The sequence below is a fragment of the Bicyclus anynana genome, chromosome 5 (assembly GCF_947172395.1).
Source record: "Bicyclus anynana chromosome 5, ilBicAnyn1.1, whole genome shotgun sequence".
NCBI lineage: Eukaryota > Metazoa > Arthropoda > Insecta > Lepidoptera > Nymphalidae > Bicyclus > Bicyclus anynana.
Genome location: NC_069087.1, coordinates 15,513,787 through 15,534,881, shown reverse-complemented (window position 1 = coordinate 15,534,881; position 21,095 = coordinate 15,513,787). Strand labels below are relative to the sequence as shown.

General features: G+C 37.1%; 1 protein-coding gene across 1 annotated transcript; it reads left to right on the top strand.

The window, feature by feature from the left end:
- Window positions 1-2,770: 2,770 nt before the first annotated feature.
- Window positions 2,771-13,005, top strand: LOC112043608 (zinc carboxypeptidase-like). Its single transcript, XM_024079098.2, has 9 exons — window positions 2,771-2,963; window positions 3,429-3,559; window positions 5,760-5,841; window positions 6,515-6,671; window positions 7,900-8,060; window positions 9,482-9,569; window positions 10,783-10,985; window positions 12,010-12,097; window positions 12,553-13,005. The coding sequence occupies exons 1-9, from the start codon at window positions 2,796-2,798 to the stop codon at window positions 12,735-12,737; spliced, it is 1,263 nt and encodes a 420-aa protein (XP_023934866.2). The 5' UTR covers window positions 2,771-2,795; the 3' UTR covers window positions 12,738-13,005.
- The last annotated feature ends 8,090 nt before the right edge of the window (window positions 13,006-21,095 follow it).

The window sequence follows — 21,095 nt, the reverse complement described above, 5'->3', positions numbered from 1 at the left end:
CAGTGGTGTGCATTACTACTAGCTGTAATTTTGCATGAGTTTGAACATTGAAAATGTGAACAAAGTTGTAAAATAAAATCTTGAAAGAAATATATTTTTTAGGGTAAGTAAAAATGGGGATGATTGTTTTTTACTCGTTTATCTTAAATAGTGGACTATCGTTATATCGGCTCTTAAATATATATATGCATTAAATAAGGGTAAAGTGCCAATTTAATCTACGGAACCGTATACAGCGCGTGGCCCCACACACACTTATCCGGTTTTTATTTATTTTTAGTTTAACCATAACGTTAAAATGTGTGTACAAGTATTTTTCTATAAATTATTATCAGTAAAATAGTTGCCGGCACTTACAATTATTATCTATACAATTTTATCGAAAAGTAAATATATTAAACGTTTATTGGTCGATAAATTTTGTTTGGAAATGTTAATGATAAACACTATTTGTTTATTTACTAATCGGAGGTTCGTATTTATTTATATGGTCATGTATGTATGTATACCTACCTACCTTTAATAAATCTTAGTCTGTTCTTTTTAACCTACTTCCAAAAAGGAGGAGGTTCTACGTTCGGCTGTATATATGTTTTTTTATGACATACATAAAAATCCCTGCCCCCCCTAGCCAAGTGGCACGTCGATTCTCTTTCTACGATCGCTAACGCTTCGAAAACTAGAAAGATGTATGGGAATATTATTTTGCTATTGACAGGTCACGTGATCAAGATCTGTCATTCCCATACATTTTTCTAGTTTTCGAAGCGTTAGCGATCTTAGAAAGAGAATCGACATGCTACTTTCTAGGGGGGCAGGGATATTTCCGTCTTTTGTAGACTAATTTTTTAAAACACTAAAGTTTGGAAGGGAACTTCCAGGGTCGATTTTTCATATATTTTCTAATATAATCGTCGACATACATTACTGGCACACAATGGCATTTAATGTTGGAAACGAATAAATGAATAATAATGTGCTATATTAATTCAAATTACATCTGCGGGTATGTCGAAGGTCACATAGCGATCGCTCAGGACATACTGGCTTCTGCTATTGGCTTTGCTCGCATCTTTATTTATTTATCGGTCTATTGTACAATATCTTACTTCTTTGACTTTGATAACATCTCAGACTAATTAGATAAAGACCTGCCTCGCAAGAAATTATTTTTCTGTCAAAGTATATGATCAACGATCTTATGCGATTATAAACACTGTCTCTATGGAATCGATGTTTCATAGTTTACAATCGTGTCCGTCGTTTAAAATCCTTCGTAAAAATACCTTTTTATGTACTTGAATGGTGTAAAAAACGAACAAAAACTGCTAGTATAAGATATGTATGAAATCTAAGCTCGTTTTCCTTAGAAAACGGCAGAAAATTTTGTTCGTGAATTTGGGTGCGATACTAGTCCTTATGTATTTAGTCTGAGGATAACAGAGATTAACTTAACTCTTTATTTATGGTTCCACTGCTAAAAGTTTATTTTGAGAGAGACGAATATCTTAGCATTCCATGGATTCACCGTGCAGGTGCTGGGTCCATCGCTGGATGGATGGATTAATGTAAATCGTTGATCGAAAGTGAGAAAATTCATAAAGAATTTAATAGAACTTTCTACATTGAATACGATACGAAACTGTGATAATATCAGACGCAGTACGAATGGTTTCATTGATTTTTTTTGAGAACAAGTTAGCTTTTGACTATAATCTCATCTGATGGTAAGTGATGATGCAATCTAAGATGGAAGTGGTCTAACTATTTAGGAGGAGGATGAAAGTCCACATCCCTTTTGGTTTCTACACGACATCGTACCGGAACGCTAAATCGTTTTGCGGTACGTCTTTGCCGATAGAGTGGTAACTAGCCACGGCCGAAGCCTCCCGCCAGCCAACAATTTCATGATGATGAAATTGTTGGATGACGCTGATTTTCTCGGATTCTACAAGATCCGGATCGTATTCGATCCAAATCCGAACCCTTCACTATTTATATTTTCACGGCGGTAAGAACCTTGAATGGTGACAGAAAGACTGGCTTATTTGTTGCACAAAGGAAAGCCTGGTTTTCCAATCCAGTGCAACCAATCTTGCCACCATTGCATAATTTGAATAGCTATTAGGACAAGTTAGGTGAAGTTTTTCATTGTATTATTTTTCAATGATCTTTCACACAATTTAACATTACGGTTTCATCGGATCGAGAATTCTCAGATTAGGGGTTCAAATGAGAAAAGAGCCTTAGGTTGGATGTCATTCTATTACATACTAGTGGACGCCCGTGACTTCGTCCGCTCTTAAACCTCACTAATCCAGCCCTTACAAGCACTATCGCTGTAAAAATGGAGAAACTTCTCCCGTTTTCCCAACATTTCCCTTCACTGCTCTGCTCCTATTGATCGTAGCGTAATGAAAAGTATATTATGACCTGCCTATGAGTATGAAGAATAATCGTAATAAGTTTCGTTAAAATCCATCGAGTAGTTTTTGTTTCTATAACGAACATACAAACAGACAGACAGACAAAAGTTTTACTGATTGCATTTTTACATCAGTATCGATGACAAATCATCCCCTAGTTATTTTGGAAATATATTTCATGTACAGAATTGACCTCTCTACAGATTTATTATAAGTATAGATAGAGAGTATCAGTTCTTAGATACGTGCACCTTAGATCCATACTCAAAGTATCTAAACTATTTTATCGCTGTTTACCGCCCGCAACTAATATATAGAACAAAACAATACACCACTATGCAGTACGTACAATATTGTCCACTTGTTAATATGTTATTTTCAAAAGTAACTTTCACAATATGTGTGCTCCTTTATGCACAAATCACAGAAATAACTGGTGCACAAAAATATAAGGACTATGTAAATTACAAATATTATGAAATCAAGGGAAGTGCAACTAGTATCGAGAATTTAAAAAATGCTTTAATAGAAGACAGTGTAAGTGTTTTTTTAATTTTTTAGTCCTAGGCAAACTCCTCTTGGAATTTTGCTCTTCTAAAGTGATCGTAGGCTTAATTACGCATTTGACATGCGTAATTAAGCCTACTATCACTTTAGATCCGATATTTTAAATTTCTAAATTGCACCTTTTAGTTTCCGATATTAGAGTTAAGTCACGTTATTTCATTCGTTAGTTCAATGGTTAGCCTAATATACTCGTAGCTTTTTAAACCGATCGTGATAGCATCTATCTATCATGATAGCATCTGTCAGTGATTGTAAAGAGTTTAACATGTTTTTATTATTCTAAATCTGAACTTTTACCTTAAAATCCTAAGCGTAACGGAGTAGTTTGCTGGGTTTAGGCAAACTACTCCGTTACGCTTAGGGGTATAAATTAATTTTTTCAGTTTTGCGCATTTAACTCAGTGACATCATATTTTAATATATTATTATTTACAGGAGACACTTTTCTATTTTAGTAGTAAAAGATCAACAGAAGTTGTAGTAGCTCCCGAAGTGAATTCAAAGTTTCAACAAATAACTTCTGCAGAGAATTTAAACGCTACACTTCTTTATAATGACATTTCCAAGTAAGTCCGAGTCCGAGCCGAGTAAGTCCAATTTTCATTCTCAATACACACCGTCAGAAACAAAGATTTTTCAATATAGATATGTTACGTGCCAACAAAATCACCGCAAAAATTGATCCGAATTCAGCCACTCCACTGAGCGCACACATGCACAATTTTTGTTTACTCACGTTATATACATAGATATATGGTTTTTAAACTTCATGAAAACACAACTTGACAATGTAGACTATATTTAGGTTGTTTACAATGCCACTAAATGAAATTAAGACAATCAATCAATTTTGTCCGCCACAGTTTCGACGCCCTAGTGACATATCTAATAGTGTAAAATCTTAGGTCAGAATACAATAAATAAAAAAACCACATGCTATGACACACACATATGAGTTAAAGCTTGTTCAGCTACACAAACACACACAAAGCCACAAGCTTTGTACAGTATACTTTTAAACGTATGACCGGTGAATGATTTATTTGTGTGAACGGTTCTATGAAAACTACCGCTTTTAAAAATCTTTCACCTTCAAAAAGCTACTTCTTTGCCGAGTAATAAAGGCTTTATTTTATGAGGTTTTAATTGGAACGCGCGGCTTTGAAAATATTTAAAAAAAAAATATTTTTGACGGCCTCCGTGTCGCAGTGCTATGCGCAGTAGCTTTACAAAACGGCTGGACCGATTTAGGTTTTCTTAATTGGTCCAGGTCTGGCTGGTGATAGTCTTCGGCCGTGGCTAGTTACCATCCTACCGGCAAAGACGTGCCAAGCGATTTAGCGTTCCGGTACGATGTCGTGTAGAATCAAAAAGGGGTGCGAATTTTCATCCAACTCCTAACAAGTTAGCCTGCTTCCATCTTAGATTGCATCATCACTTACCATCAGGTGAGATTGCAGACAGGAGCTATAAAAAAACTATCTATTTACTCTTGATTCAAAGGCGACACGTAGCAGGAAACGCGAAAGGTAAACCTAGTTGTTTAGATAAGAAACGTTAATGTTGCTACGGGTCAAGTGAATCTCAAACACAGGGGTGCCATCGTTCTTACCTAATACCTTCCCATTGTTTTATATATTATACCTTGGCAACTTCGTTCGTAACACACCCGATGTTTCGCGCGGATCGAGGGGGGGGGGCGTGTAACGATGCATTAAAAACCCACGACAGATACGTCACTCCCCCGTACGCACGATTTCACACCCGCGCAGTCTTACCCCTGTCGCCTGTATATCATGGGAGTGTTACCAACAAACTTGCCAGACTTAAAGAGGAGGAGGTACTCGGTAAACGCTCGAAATCGCACTATATTGCCGGTGCATGTACCTAGTATACCTACTTATTGAGCTGGTTCGAAACTAAGTACAGGTTTTTTTTTTTTTATTTTTTTTTATTCTTTACAAGTTAGCCCTTGACTACAATCTCACCTGATGGTAAGTGATGATGCAGTCTAAGATGGAAGCGGGCTAACTTGTTAGGAGGAGGATTAAATCCACACCCCTTTCGGTTTCTACACGACATCGTACCGGAACGCTAAATCGCTTGGCGGTACGTCTTTGCCGGTAGGGTGGTAACTAGCCACGGCCGAAGCCTCCCACCAGCCAGACCTGGACAAATTAAGAAAAACTCTATCTGCCCAGACGGCAATCGAACCCAGGACCTCCGTCTTGTAAATTCACCGCGCATACCACTGCGCCACGGAGGCCAAAAATCTAGGTTCGTATCGAATCTAGGTTGCTTTAACTACTTGGGCTAGGTACTATAGTTCCTGGAATCACTAACCGAATTAGTTGAAGCAACTAAGGCGTGTATTTTACAAATACACGACTTGATTACGTTAAAGAATTTTGACGCTAATATTATGGAGAGAAAAAAGAAATAAAAAGTTCAAGTATTTCAACGCTTTCCCCTACATACGTTTTCTGTGTCCATAGTTGCATTACATTTCTAACTAAGCTCTATTGGAGCTACTAAACATAAGAGTTGTTATCAATTTATTGCATCTATGGCAAAGCGCTTAGACAATAAACACCCAGTTTTTCTATCTTTCCCTCTCTAAAATTGAGCGGCAAAATTCGTTAAGGTATTGACGTTGTGAATGAGCAGCATAATTACAATTTTTTCCTTGTAGTCGTGATTTACTTGTTAAAGAAATAACGCAATACCCTACCAAGTGTACGAGTAATATGAAAAAAATATTTTAAGGTTGATTAGTGAAGAAAAGGTATCGCCTTTGCGAAGAGGCCGGAGAGGTTTCACATGGGATGCTTATTATGATGTCAACTATGTAAGTTATTGTTTTTTTTTTAATTATAATATATCTATAATTTTAGTTTTTATAAATATATATGCTAATGAGCTGATCGAGTATTATTTTATTTTAATTATTTTTGTTTTTTTTTTTTTATTTAATCACAACTTAGCCCTTAACTGTAATCTCACCTGATGTTTAGTGACTATGCAGTCTAAGGGTGAAGAAGGCTTACTTAAGAGACTGGTTATAGCATGACACTCCCATGACATGCGGGCGACGGGGGAAAGGAATGCGTGGGTGTGAGGTCGTGCGCGCGGGGCAGAGGGAAGGACTGTGCTTGTATGTGCAGGCAAAGGACCTTGGGCCCTTATTGCCTCAGGCATTAACCAGAAAATGTACTATGCACTGAAAGACGTAGCGTAGTTCAGTACACTACGTCTTTATAATTCAACTAGCTGACGCCGCGCAGTTCCCGTTCCCGTAGGAATACGGGGATAAATATATAGCCTATAGCCTTCCTCGATAAATGCTATCTACTATCTAACACTGAAAGATTTTTTCAAATCAGACCCGTAATTCCTGAGATTAGCGCGTTCAATCAAACAAACTCTTCAGCTTTATAATATTATATAGATTAGTATAGATTACCTGTACACACAAGTCAAAGGGCATAACTAGTCAGTTATGTGCGGATTTCTTGTTTCAGATATACAAATATTTACAAAATATGAGTAAAACTTACTCTGAGTGGACTGAGTCAATAGTGGGGGGACAGAGTTACGAGAAAAGAGAGATTCGTGGTCTGAGAATTAACACACCAACTCGAAATAGCGAATCGAAGCCTGTGTTCTTCATTGAATCAGGTATAGACAAGTAAATTGAACCGAATCTGGGTACAGCTATAAGCAAAAGTGTTAGACACGTACTCTGTAGTGATTAAGATGTCAAACAATTGATTTTGTACGCGATTGTAATGGCGTCAACGTTTAGCTGTACGTCATCATCATCCTTATCAACCCATTTTTCGGCTCACTACTGAGCTTGTGTCTCCTCTCAGAATGAAAGGGGTTAGGCCTATAGTACACCACGCTGGCCGAATGCGGATTGACAGACTTTACACACGCAGAGAATTAAGAAAATTCTCTGGTATGCAGGTTTCCTCACGATGTTTTTCCTTTGAGAGATGTGATATTCAATTTCTTAAAATGCACACAACTGAAAAGTTGGAGGTGCATGCCCCTGACCGGATTTGAACCCACACCCTCCGGAATCGGTGGCAGAGGTCATATCCACTGGGCTATAACGTCTTAGCTTAGCTTAGCTATATGTACCTACCCGAAATTTTGTTACAACGCTTGTTTACAGGTCGGTTACTACACTTATTTCAAGAACTCTGCTAATATACTCAGAGGCACAATTATCCGCCATCTTTAATATGATGCTGCAAGTATATTAAAGTGGGCGGATAATTGTGACTCTGAGTAAACTATAACCGCGAAAGTTTGTATAGATGAATGTATGGATGTTTGTTACTTTTTTAAGCAAAAACTACTACGAGAAAATAGATTTGGCTGATTGTTTATACCTTGGCTTAACATAAAGGCTAAAAATATATTGTTTCCGCGGGATTCATGAAAAACTGAATTTCTCGTGAATTTTCATGCTGTGAGTAAAATCTAGTAAAATATAATCCTAACGATTATTAAAAATGCGAATGTGTGCTTGTTTGTTACGCTGTGACAGAAGCGATTTTTAAAATTCTCTTACCAATGGAAAGCTACAATACCAGCGATTAACGAGTACAGTGTGCCTAGTGGAAGTTTTCAATATTTACATACTGTTACTATCGCGTTGACGTAAACGCGAATTTATATGGAATTGAAACAGTTATGCAGTAGTGCCACTAGATGGTGCTGTTTCAATTCCTTAGAAATTCGCGTTTACGTCAACGCGATCGTCACAGTATCTAACTGCCACTAGGACCTCAGTTTATCCTAGCGATTACATCATCTATTGCACGGGAACGGGAACTATGTGACCGTAACCACGTTGTGCTAGTAAGTATAATACAAATTCTTGTTATACCATTAGGTATCCACGCCCGGGAGTGGATAGCGCCGGCCACAACGACGTACTTCATCAATCAATTGCTCACAAGCGCCGATCCTAATGTAACGAGATTGAGGGATCAATTCGACTGGCGAATCTTCCCCACAGTTAATCCTGATGGATACCATTACAGCCATACATTCGTGAGTGACATCATATTAATCATATTATTGTACTGGCTTGCACAATAACAGTGGTCTAAATACCAATAGGTTTAGATTATATATACTTCTCGTTGTAACCGAGCGAGAGAAATTATACTTTAATACTATTTTCTGTGAGGTACATAATAAAAATAAAAGTCTTTTATTTCTACTCACAAAAGTGGTCATAGTAGTCTTAGTTAACATTAAACTTAACTTACAGTTCGTTTCATTTAGAATAGTGCGGGTGACAGTTCGTTTCCCTCTTGAAAGTTTGCCGCGATTCACGATATTAGTACCTACCTACGTAATAAGAACGTCATACAGACGACTGTCACCGTACCCATGCTATCTGAAAATCACTTTAAGGTGTTAGTAAGATACATAAATCTAAGACAAGATCTTGAATGACTTGTCAGTACATTAATCATAGAACAGTGATTCAAATACACAGGACGTTGCTGGAATTGGTACGTACTATGCTCAATAGGGATAGCAATAAAAGAAAGAATGAAATAATCTTCATTGTACATCACTTATAAAATAAACTACGATAAAGGATAAAAACAAGATCGAAAGGCTGTAAAAACCATACCTACTTCATTGTATATGAATACCTATTTCCCTAGAGAGTTAAAAAAATCTTTAACGGTGTTTTTCGAATAATACAGCCTACAATACTGGTGATTAAGAACATCATTTAATTTTTCCAAGGAAAATTTTGAAAAGAATACGCTTCATAGCTGGACAGTGGAGTCTGAACTGTCAAAATGTATGCGCGGTAGACATACAAGACGGAGGTTTTCCTAATTGGTCTAGGTCTGGCTGGTGGGAGGCTTTTGCCGTGACTAGTTACCACCCTACCGACAAAGACGTGCCAAGCGATTTAGTACGGTACGATGTCGAGTAGAAACCGAAAGGGGTGTGGATTTTCATCCTACTCCTAACAAGTTAGCCCCCTTCTATATTAGATAGCATCATCACTTAACATCAGATGAGATTGTCGTCAAAGGCTAGCTTGTAACCGATTTTCATGAAAATTAAATGGGACAAATCTCAATCAAAAAAAGAATTTTCAAAATTGGTTAGTAAATGACGAAATTATGAGGCAACAAACAAAAATGCGTCGAATTGTGAACCTCCTCCTTTTTTGAAGTCGGTTAAAAAATCTTTGAAAGCCACCACACAAGCAACCACAGGCCAACCTCCATAATTAGTTACCGTAATAACCACTTATAATAGAACTAAAAATCTTTTAATCTTCATAAAATAAAGAATATCCGGCCATCGCAGGTTCGCGATCCATAAAATATACCGTCGAAAAGGCTACATATTTAACAACAACAAAATATCACGAAGTTTCCACACGGAAACGAATTCGATTTTTTTTTAAACGAAGTAATTTATATCAATCGTTGCAGGACAGGATGTGGCGCAAAACGCGTTCCGTGTCGTCCAATGGCTGTATAGGCGCTGACCCAAATCGCAACTGGGACTATAATTGGGGACGTGAGTAATCAATGGCGTACTAAATCTTCGGCGATTGAATTTCTCCTACACTATCTTAGAGCGGCTGTGCACTACACCCGACCCGGATCCGTGAAAATGCGGATGTAAAAATCTCGAACTGAATTCGAATATTGCTAAAAACGTAAAGTATCAGCTTTAAGTCTCCAAAAAGAACAAAAATTGTTATTTCTTCTTATTCTTTCCATAAAGTATAAAAATAGGTAGAGTAGGATGTGCTCTACATATAGCAAGATCCCTAACAAAATAATTACGAACCTACCAATTATGCATCATAAATCGTTTAAAGCCATTTATAACACACACACAATTGATGAATTAATTAATGACAATAATGCTTGGAGGCAGTTTTATCTATCAGCTTTAATTTTTACACAAGAAGTAGAATTAATTATTTTATGTATGTACTAAACAATATAGCAACAGTTGTCAAGTTTGACTATTTTTAGAGATTACCTCCGGTTCAGAAGGCAGGTTCTGCTAAAAAAGGCAATAAGCTCAACAGTTATATTCTTTTAAAATCATTATTTCGTCACGGATTTCAATCGGATGCAGTACGCAACCGCTCTTAGGATCGTGCCCTAGAAAATATCTATTAGATTAGGTGTTATGTTTCAAGGGAAATACGAAAGTTGGATTAATGATGTTGCCTGCCTATATGCTTCGTTTAGTCTAATAAGTTCGAATCATAGAAATATTTAGCTTTTCAATAAATTTCTCAGTATGCTCTGAGTCGTGAATTTCGTGATGTAATGGAGAGTCTAGGCGTTTCAATGGTTTACATGCGATTGGAATGGATTAATGGATATTGCTTGCCTGCTCTGTCTTGTCTATTAGATTGATGGCTTGATGGACTGGGTTAATTCATGACTTTATTATCGTTTTTTATTTTTAAAAACAATTTAAAAAGCAAAGCAAAAACAAATGTATCATGACGATTTAAAATTTATAATATACTTAATATTTAGAGGTAAAGTTTGTGGTATTGTAATCTCTGGATCTATTCAACCGATTTTGAAAATTCTTTTACCACTAGAAAGCCTAGTTATTTGTGAGTTTCATGGGTTATATTTAATTCGCATATTCTCAAGGGAACTACAACTACATGGGTGAAACCACGAGGCGTCGGCTGGTTGACAAATGTTCTTTCTAAATAAAGAAATATTGACTTTGTCTTTGACGATACTTGTTGCAGAGGAATCTTCATCGCATAAGCCATGCAACTATCAGCTATACTGCGGCTCAAAGCCATTCTCTGAGGTGGAGACGCGGTCACTGTCATCCTACATCTCAACCATAGACAACCTGCTATTCTACGTGTCCTTCCACTCGGCAGCCGCCATTCTCCTGCTTCCGATGTCTGATTCTAAAGAACACGTGGACAATTATGATGACTTGGTGAATAACACATTCTTTTTTTTTCCTTCTTATTTTTCCACACTTTATTGAGGTACGCTGCAGCGTATCAAGCAATATCGAGCGAAGACCAGCCAGTTATTTAGAAACTACTTTCGATTTCGAGATCGATTTCATCGATTTCGATGCCTCCTGCAATGGTTCACTTTTATAACGCAAATGTGCAATCCGAAGGAGGGTTATGTGTTTATCAGTCCATGATTTTTGCTCTTTGGCGCTAGACACCAAATGCGAGGGCCGATTTTGTTGATAACGTCACACAATTCGTCTTAATTACACAAGTGTCACTAAAGACAAACCATAGATAATCTTATGAACAAACAGTAATTCAATATTGCGTTAACTGGACGCTACAATAAGAAAAAGAGAAAAATAAAATCGACGAGCCATGTCAAGTGTAGATTACGTACATGTCTTTTCGAACAACTTTTTTAACTTTTTCCCTCCAACTAAGCGATAAAGTCAGACCAGCCCCCATATTCTGTAAAGTTACAGCGCTGTGATATCGTTACCATGGAAACTTCGTTGTTCCCAAATCCCATATAAATAAAGTTAAAATTCTAATAAAACTTGTATATAGGCGAATATAACATCGACGAGTATAAAATAGCAGAATCACACCCTTGTGTAGGTGCGACAATAGTATACGGTTGTCAGACCCAGATACCAATGTTTGTTACTCAAACACGGAAGAATAACTAAAAGGATTTTTGTGATAGTTAAACAGATCGTAGCCTGATTTACACATATAGAGTAACTTTTGTATTATGACTTACATCTGGCATTAGAACGCAGCATGGACTGGGTACGCCACACCTTCGGAGTTCGGAACTTCCCTAGTGTATACCTATTTGCTACGAGGGAACTCGTTCCATTGCCCGCCTTTCAGGATCCCAGATCAAGAGAGGAAATTGTCCAGACGATACTTTTCTGTGATTTTATATGGCGTCGCATATACCATGCAATATAATTGCGCAATACGCAATATATAAATGTTATGTTTCAGATTCAAATAGGCAAAGCTTCCTTGGATTATGGAGCTAAAGTGAACAACGTTAGGTACGAGGATATCGGAACAGCTGCTGAGATTTTATGTACGTGTTTTGAGTAATACAAGCTTTTATTATCTAGCAATATTTGACGGAGTGAAACTTTGTACTAAACCCTAAGAAGAGCTAAACCATCGACTGAGCACTTCATAGAGAGAATTCAGTGAGCTGGTACTCTAACGCTCAAAACGAGCAAATGAAGAAAACCATCATGACCTATCACTATCGTCGTCAACTTTTTTAATAGCCCTGCACGAATGGGTAAATTTAGAGCTTCGACCCACAACACTGCTTGAATGTGGGTTGTAAGATTTTAAAGGGACTACTATCTAGTAGTAGATTATTATAAAAACAAAGACGGCAAAAAAACCCTCCACCATTTCACTACGAAGCCGGAACACCCCAAGGAAATATTGACTTATAGATAGTATTATATAGGGCCTAATTAGATAAATAAACTACCTATTAATTGATCACTATTGCTTTGTAATATATTTTAGATCCAGCATCAGGAGGCAGCATGGACTGGGTGCGCCACACCTTCGAAACCCCCCTAGTGTATACCTATGAGCTACGAGGAAACTCCTTCCACTGGCCACCTTCCAGGATCCCAGAGCAAGGCGAAGAAGTCGTCCAAATGATACGAGGCCTCGCAACAGAGGCCAAGAAATTAAATTACTTTTAGTACATTAAATTTCTATTAACATTAGTATTTCTTGGTCTCAAAGGCGTCTCATACACCATACAATAAAGTTGCACAATATTTATTTCATAACGGTTGAAGCTATTGCATGTGCAATCTCTAAATACGACCCCTAGACGTTCAATTGTATTGTGCAGTTATTAAAATTGCGTTATATTATGTATGATGTATGAGATGCCTGGCAACGAAGATAATTATTTTGTTTGCTTGCTCGGTTTCAGGAACATGTAATTATACAAATGGAAAATAACGACTCACTATTTACTCAAACAACCATCATTTTATGTTTGCTTTTATTCATCATCATCATAGGCCTTTTGTAGGGACTTCCAAACATCACGATACTGAGCCACCTGCATCCAGCGAATCCCTGCGACTCGCTTGATGTCGTCAGTCCACCTGGTGGGGGGTCGACCAACACTGCGCTTTACTAGTGCGGGGTTGCCATTCCAGCACGTTAGGACCCCAACGTCCATCGGTTCTACGAACTATGTGCCCCGCCCATTGCCACTTCAGCTTCGCAACTCGCTGAGCTATGTCAGTGACTTTGGTTCTTCTGCGGATCTCCGCATTTCTGATTCGATCACGCAGAGATACTCCTATCATAGCTCGTTCCATCGCTCGTGTGATTCTGAGCCTTCTTATGGGGCCCACTTCTGCTTTATTTAAATATTTTAATTCAAATTCGGATAAAAGTTAATAATTAAATGAAATAGAGTAAGAGTGCTTTGAATTGTACTCCTTGAGAAAATAATACTCGTAGTAAATTATCAAAGATATTTTGATTAGAAACACGAGCCACTTAGCTACAACGTGGTGTGACACGTGTAAATAGTGTCCCACCTTTCTTGTGGGGGTTGATGCGTTTTACAAACTTTGATTAGCGGCGGCGTATATTTGAGTAAAGTACACCAGTTGTCATTTCATTCAAACATTACACGAATAGAACAGTAGATAACAGCCTATGGACTTACCTTGCTTTTCGGCTTTCTGCGGGCGTCGTTTATGGCTTCTGGATGTCCACGCTGGAATGGCACCACTATATGATTTCACTAAGTTATTAGTTCTGCGTAATGTGTAATGACAACTGTCTTTAAACTTTTAATGCGTTGCGTTTGAAGTGCACGACCGTCTTCGAGAGGCGCAAAAATCGGAGTCCGACCGTCGTCAGTCAACGCGTCGCTTCGGTCGACAGCGCGAAAGCGTTTTATGACCTTATTTGGTCATTTTGAAACATCGATCATTTGATTGGTGGCCGTTGTTAGCCACGCAAAATTGCACCTTACATGATAAGCCATAGGTGTCATCCAACTCTACAGCGCGTTTTTATGTTTTCATGAAATGACAACAAGTAGGTATATACCTACTTGTACCGGCTCAAGCATACACCCCGCCTTGACGAAGTGTCAAATTAAAGATTATAAAGAAATACTAAACATTAAATTATTTTATAAAGAGAAAAATACTTATATTAATTATTAACAACAGAGAATATATTTATTTGCGTAACTATTATTGCGTGGGAAGTGGATAGAGTTTTACAACTGGGCGTTTATATTCACCCATTTTAGTGTTAACTAAAGCGACCCGTACTACACCATCCTTTCCAGGGAACGTTTTGGTTATCAAACCAAGAGGCCACTGCAAAGGTGGTACATCATCAAATTCAACTAACACAACCATACCTACGGTGATTGGATTGTCCGGTGTACACCATTTGCCTTTGACTTGCAAAGTGTGCAGATAATCCAAACGCCATTTCTTCCAATATGACATAACGAGGCTATCGAGTAACTGTTTTCGATTCTTTAAATTAGGCCTTTCAGGGTTAAAGGTTGTCGTTGGAAAGTATTCTAAAGGCGTGGTCATTAGAAAATGCGCTGGTGTAATAATATCGGGCTGGTGGTCAGATGTTGTTAAACCTAGCGGGCGCGAGTTGAGGATGCACTCAATTTGTGTGAGTACAGTAAATAATTCCTCATAAGTAAGGAGTTGCTTGCCAATGACTCTATAAAGGTGAGCTTTTACGCATTTTATATTTGATTCCCATATTCCACCGAAATGTGGAGAACGCGGCGGAATGGTTTTCCATTCTATTCGTTTTTTTTGTAGTTCTAGACCAAATTTATTTTTATAGTCTGAGCTAAGTAAAAGAGAATATATTTCATCTAATTGAGCCTTTGCTCCAATAAACGTCCCGGACATGTCAGTCCAGATGGTATTTACTGGACCGCGTCTACTCAAGAATCTATTTAAACAGGATATCATGTTATCTGATGTTAAATCTGACGCGAGCTCTATGTGTATTGCCTTTGTCACTAAGCACACGAATAAACATATATACGCTTTCTGTGACTGATATCCACGTCTGCGAGTGAGGGTTATGCGAATCGGACCTGCGTGATCGATTCCTGTAAAAAGGAAGGCCTTTGCTTCCTGGAGGCGATAAGACGGAAGGTCAGCCATGATTGGAGAAGGGTGCGAAGGTTTCATCCTAAAGCAAATATTGCATTTATGAATTCTAGACCTAATAACCGTCCTAGCGTCAAGAATCCAAAATCTTTGTCGTATGATCGACATTAAAAGACCTGCTCCGGTGTGACAGTTCTTTAAATGATAATTATCAATTATTAGGTCAACTGCGTGATCATGTTTAGGAAGCAAGGCGGGATGTTTGGCTTCGTAGGGTAAATCTGCATTCGAAAGCCTCCCTCCTATACGTACAATTCCCTTATCATCGAGAAAAACAGACAACTTCTGTAATTTTTTTGATGGTAATTGTTTATTTTTTAAGCGGGTTATTTCATCAGCGAAATGAACGCGTTGAATTTCTTTTATTAAAGCGTTTTCAACAAAAAATATTTTATTGACTTCTCCAGTGTCAGGCAAAAGTCTAGCGAAGCGATAAACATATAAAACAGTGCGTATTAATTTATTCCAAGAGGAAAAGCGTTGTGTTAAATTATATAATATAGATTGTTCGCATTGAACGTTAGTTATTACTAGAGTATTACTTTTAAACTCAGGCAGCGTTTCATATGTCGCGGGAAAAAAATCACTTTTGGGCCATTCAGAAGGTGGTCTATTAAGCCACTCTGGACCATTCCACCAAAGTGAATGCGATATTAATTGAGCTGGTAACATACCACGTGATAAACAATCACTAGGATTCTCAATTCCTGCTACGTGGTAAAAATGTTGTGGATCCAAATTTTCTTGGCATTGAGAAACACGATTACTTACAAATGTATTCCACCTATGCGGAGAGGATTTTATCCACGACAAAGCGATGGTTGAATCGGAAAATGCGTAAATTTCTTCAATATTAATGCGAGTAGAATAAGTTTCCTTTACGATTTTAACTAATTTCGACATTAAAAGAGCGGCGCATAACTCTAACCGGGCAAGTGTAGTTATTTTCAGTGGGGATACTTTCGATTTAGAACATAATAAATTTACAATAATATTGTTATGTGAATCTGTAATGTGTAAGTATACCACACATCCATATCCGTTAAGGCTTGCATCACAAAAAGCTACAATATTTACTTTACTTCCCTCTTTAATGCCAGTATGACGCGGTATTTGTAAAGAATCAGATAAGAGAGAGAATTCTTTCGTTAATGCTAGATATTTTCTAGTTACATTTTCGCAAGGTGTGTCATCCCAGTCAACTTTATTTATCCAAAGTTCTTTAATAAGTAATTTTGCGTACAAAATAACTGGTGACACAAGACCTAAAACGTCAAATAGCCTAGCGACAAAAGATAGAATCGTGCGTTTCGTACATTTATCATCCAATTTCGAGATGGTAAAATGAAATATATCTGGTTTAGGCTCCCAAGCGAGACCTAACACCTTGCAAATATTATTTTTATCAGAAAAATTTACAACTGTGCGGTGCGTGTTCGGTAAATTATCTAACAGTGACGTAGAATTACTGGTCCATTTGACTAGCTCAAAGGCGCCAGATTTGAATAATGAGACTAATTCTCGTGATAATTCTTTCGCTGTTTCCTCATTCGGTTCTGAGTGTACTAAGTCATCCATATAGAATTGTGATTTGGCAATTTCACTCGCCAATGGAAAGCGTTTATTTTCCTCACTACACAATTGCTGTAATGTTCGCATTGCGAGATACGGACTTGACTTCAATCCGAAGGGAACGCGATTGAAATGAAAAATGCGGATATGTTCTTTATCGTGAAAACGAAATAAAAATTTTAAATATTTCCTATCGCGTGGTGTAACTTCAATTTGAAGATACATTTGTTTAATGTCCGCAGTCATTGCTACCGGAAATAATCGAAAGTTCAAAAGAAGAGTAAACAAATCGGCTTGTAAATTTGGACCGACATGTAATATATCATTTAGTGAAATATTATTAATATTTTTAACCGAAGGGTCAATTACTATCCTTACTGGGCTAGTAATTTTTTCTGGCCGAATAATGGGATGGTGTGCTAAATAAAATCCTTCATCCCTTTTTTCGAGATCATTAACCTCGGATATATAACCTAAGCTCAAATAATCGTTTATGATTTGGTTATATTGCGTGCGTAAAGTGGAGTCATGATTAAGTCTCCGTTCTAAAGAAATTAATCGTCGATATGCGTTGCGACATGAATCATTAAATATAGTAGGATTTTTGCAAAATGGCAAAGCTACTGAGTATCGTCCATTTTCGTTACGAGAAATCGATTCTGAATATAATTTCTCACATTCGATATCCGCTGGACTAAAATGTTTTTTAACAGGAATTTGATCTAATTCCCAAAAGTTCTGCAGATCGAAACTTAACTCGTTTATAGCTAGCGCGGTAAAGGAGTTATTACTTTGTTCATAATACTGATTGCAGCTTCCCATTAATATATATCCAAATGTAGTAAGTAACGCTGCAGGACCGTGCGTTTCAGGTATAATTTTTTTACCTATATATATGTGCGGGAATAATTCCGCGCCTAGAATTAAATCGATACCGCCTGGGATATTCCAGGTAGGGTCTGCGAGAGGTATATCGCTGATATAGTCCATGTTACACGTATTAACGTATTGTGTCGGTAACTGGTCTGTTAAACAATCTAAAACAAGTGCCCTTATATTATATTTATTCATAGGATAAATTCGCGATTGTATATCTAACGTTACATAACCATGAATAGGCTGTGAACTCATTCCTATTCCTTTAATGAATGAATTATATATTGGCTTTATAGGTAAACTTAACATCTGACAACATTTTAAAGTTATAACATTATTTTGTGATCCGATGTCGAGCAGGCATCTAATATCAACCTTATTACGTTTCTTATAAGGCGTAGCCCTTACAACAACACTCGCGAGTAGTATATTTGACCTACCTTCATTCATGTTCGATTTAATCAGAGTGTTCGTATGGCGTGCGTTAGAGAAGGATGCGACATAATTTTGAGAGGTGTTTATCCTAGCGTCAGAGGGAGACGGCACTATTCTCACAGTTTCACTCTGTGCATTGTTGCAAACAGCTGATGTATTCCTTTGTGCGTATTTAGTGTTATTATTATCCCTATGCAATAGCTTATGATGCTTTTTGTTACAAAAACAGGTGACCTTTGACTTGCATGATCTTAAATTGTGAAAAAGTGATAAGCAATTTATACACCCATTTTTTGATTTAATAAATTCAAATCTCGATAAAGGATCATTAATTTCTATAAATTTTTTACAATGATAAAGATTCGAGTGACTTTGATTACATAATTCACAAGAATTTGTCGTTGCATTGTTACTTGAAAAATCAGTCTGTGCAATCAATGTTTTGTAGGTATTACGGGAATTTGAATTTGATATTTTTTGAAGCGAAGTGTTAGAACGTTCGAGAATTTTTACTTGCATTTGAACGAATTCTACTAATTGCGTATATGTAGGTATATCAATATTTTTCGATTGCAAGGACATCTCAAAGTTTTGTATTATTTGCGAATCCATCTTTCTTAAGGCACAGTGTAATAAAATAAAATCTGTAAGATCGGAAATATCAATTTGTTTTAGTGCGGCGACTGAAGAAGAAAACTTTTCTATAAACATATTTAAACTGTTTACATTATTAGAACAGTTTTTCAAATCGAAAATATTATTTAAATAATGAGTAGCTAATGCGCGTTTATCTTGGTATTTTTTCACCAAGTTATTCCAAATGATATTATATGTATCGCCATTTGGAACTAAGCCTGCAGTAAAGGTCAATGCACCTTGAGTCAATTTAGAAATAAGATATTGAACCCTTTGTGAATCTGTTAAGTTTTTATTTAAATGTACGTTCGCCTTAAATGTTTCGTAAAATATAGCCCAGTTTTGTGGTTTCCCATCAAAACAGGGAATTTGTATTGGGGCCAAATTAATGTGGGTAGCTGGAGCTTCATTCTTAGTATTTGACAAATTATTATTAGTATTTGACAAAATTTTATTCCTAACTCTTTTCACTGTTGAGTACAGATCCTCAAATGAATCCAGCGCCTGGTAGTCAGGCTGGGCTTTCGGATTTATTTGTAATGATAAATCATTTATGCTATCCAATATGTTTTCGAACTTCGCATGTAATGCATCGATAGTTTCAGACTCGTTCATAAAAGTATCATTTTTTCTCGACTCGAAGGTAGAAATGGCCTTTGAACTATCATATAGCCTATTTAGTCTTTGGAAGATATTTTCCTTTTTGCAAATAAGTATATTCAACTGCGTTTTTAATTCACTGTTCTCCATCTTATTGAAAAGAAAAGAAAATGAGAATTAAATAAATTATAACTAATCTCGTGATGATATTACACAAAGATTGCGTGAAGCGGCGCGCGCGTGGCGGTAGGTAGGTATCGAACTTAATGTCTATCGCGGAGTTTACGAGAATACTTAGATATTCTTTACGTAAGTATATATAAATGCGGAATGACTTAAATCTTCATAATAACAAGAGATAAGACATGTAATTAAGTTATAAGCGTTCTTTGGATATCACAAAGATGGCGGAAGAAAAAACTATATGAGTATGCCTAACGTATGACGTAGGTATGAATTTTAGTTATTGTTAATAGCTAGAACACTATCCTAGGCTCGAATGGACCAAACTTATGGTGTGACACGTGTAAATAGTGTCCCACCTTTCTTGTGGGGGTTGATGCGTTTTACAAACTTTGATTAGCGGCGGCGTATATTTGAGTAAAGTACACCAGTTGTCATTTCATTCAAACATTACACGAATAGAACAGTAGATAACAGCCTATGGACTTACCTTGCTTTTCGGCTTTCTGCGGGCGTCGTTTATGGCTTCTGGATGTCCACGCTGGAATGGCACCACTATATGATTTCACTAAGTTATTAGTTCTGCGTAATGTGTAATGACAACTGTCTTTAAACTTTTAATGCGTTGCGTTTGAAGTGCACGACCGTCTTCGAGAGGCGCAAAAATCGGAGTCCGACCGTCGTCAGTCAACGCGTCGCTTCGGTCGACAGCGCGAAAGCGTTTTATGACCTTATTTGGTCATTTTGAAACATCGATCATTTGATTGGTGGCCGTTGTTAGCCACGCAAAATTGCACCTTACATGATAAGCCATAGGTGTCATCCAACTCTACAGCGCGTTTTTATGTTTTCATGAAATGACAACAAGTAGGTATATACCTACTTGTACCGGCTCAAGCACAACGTTGTTTAATAAAAAGTCTAATATAGCTAGTTCTAGTTAAAGTACGTACTTACCTATATTAATAGAAAAGTATATTTAATGCAAGAGTGAATTAAATTACTAAGGAATTTCACAACTACCGTAAAATTATATTAGAACATCTCAATTAGAAATGACCTTCACCCACGTTCTTCACTTCACGTTAATAGGGTATTGTCGACGACGAACGAACGTTACGAACGAGTTGTCTAAGCATTTCTGGCCAAACTATATCTAATACAAATTGGTTGATAGTAGTTTTTTATGCAACCTACTCGTAAACCATATTTTTTTTATCATCATCATCATCATCATCATCATCATCATCATCATCATCATTATCATCATCATCATCATCATTATTAGCCGATGGACGTCCACTGCTGAACACGGATTTCTCATAAGGACTTCCAAACAATACGATATTAATCCACCTGCATTCAGCGGCTACCAGCAACACCACCACCAACCACCACTTGATCTTTCGGTCCGCCTAGTGGGAGATCGACCAACACTATTCAATTTAACATACTTAATTTCATTCAAAACACTTTGCATCCTTTAAACAGATAGGTGAATGTCGTTTTTAATTCGTATCTTAGATTCATTATTATCGCCGTTAAATCGTTTGAATTCTTCTGATA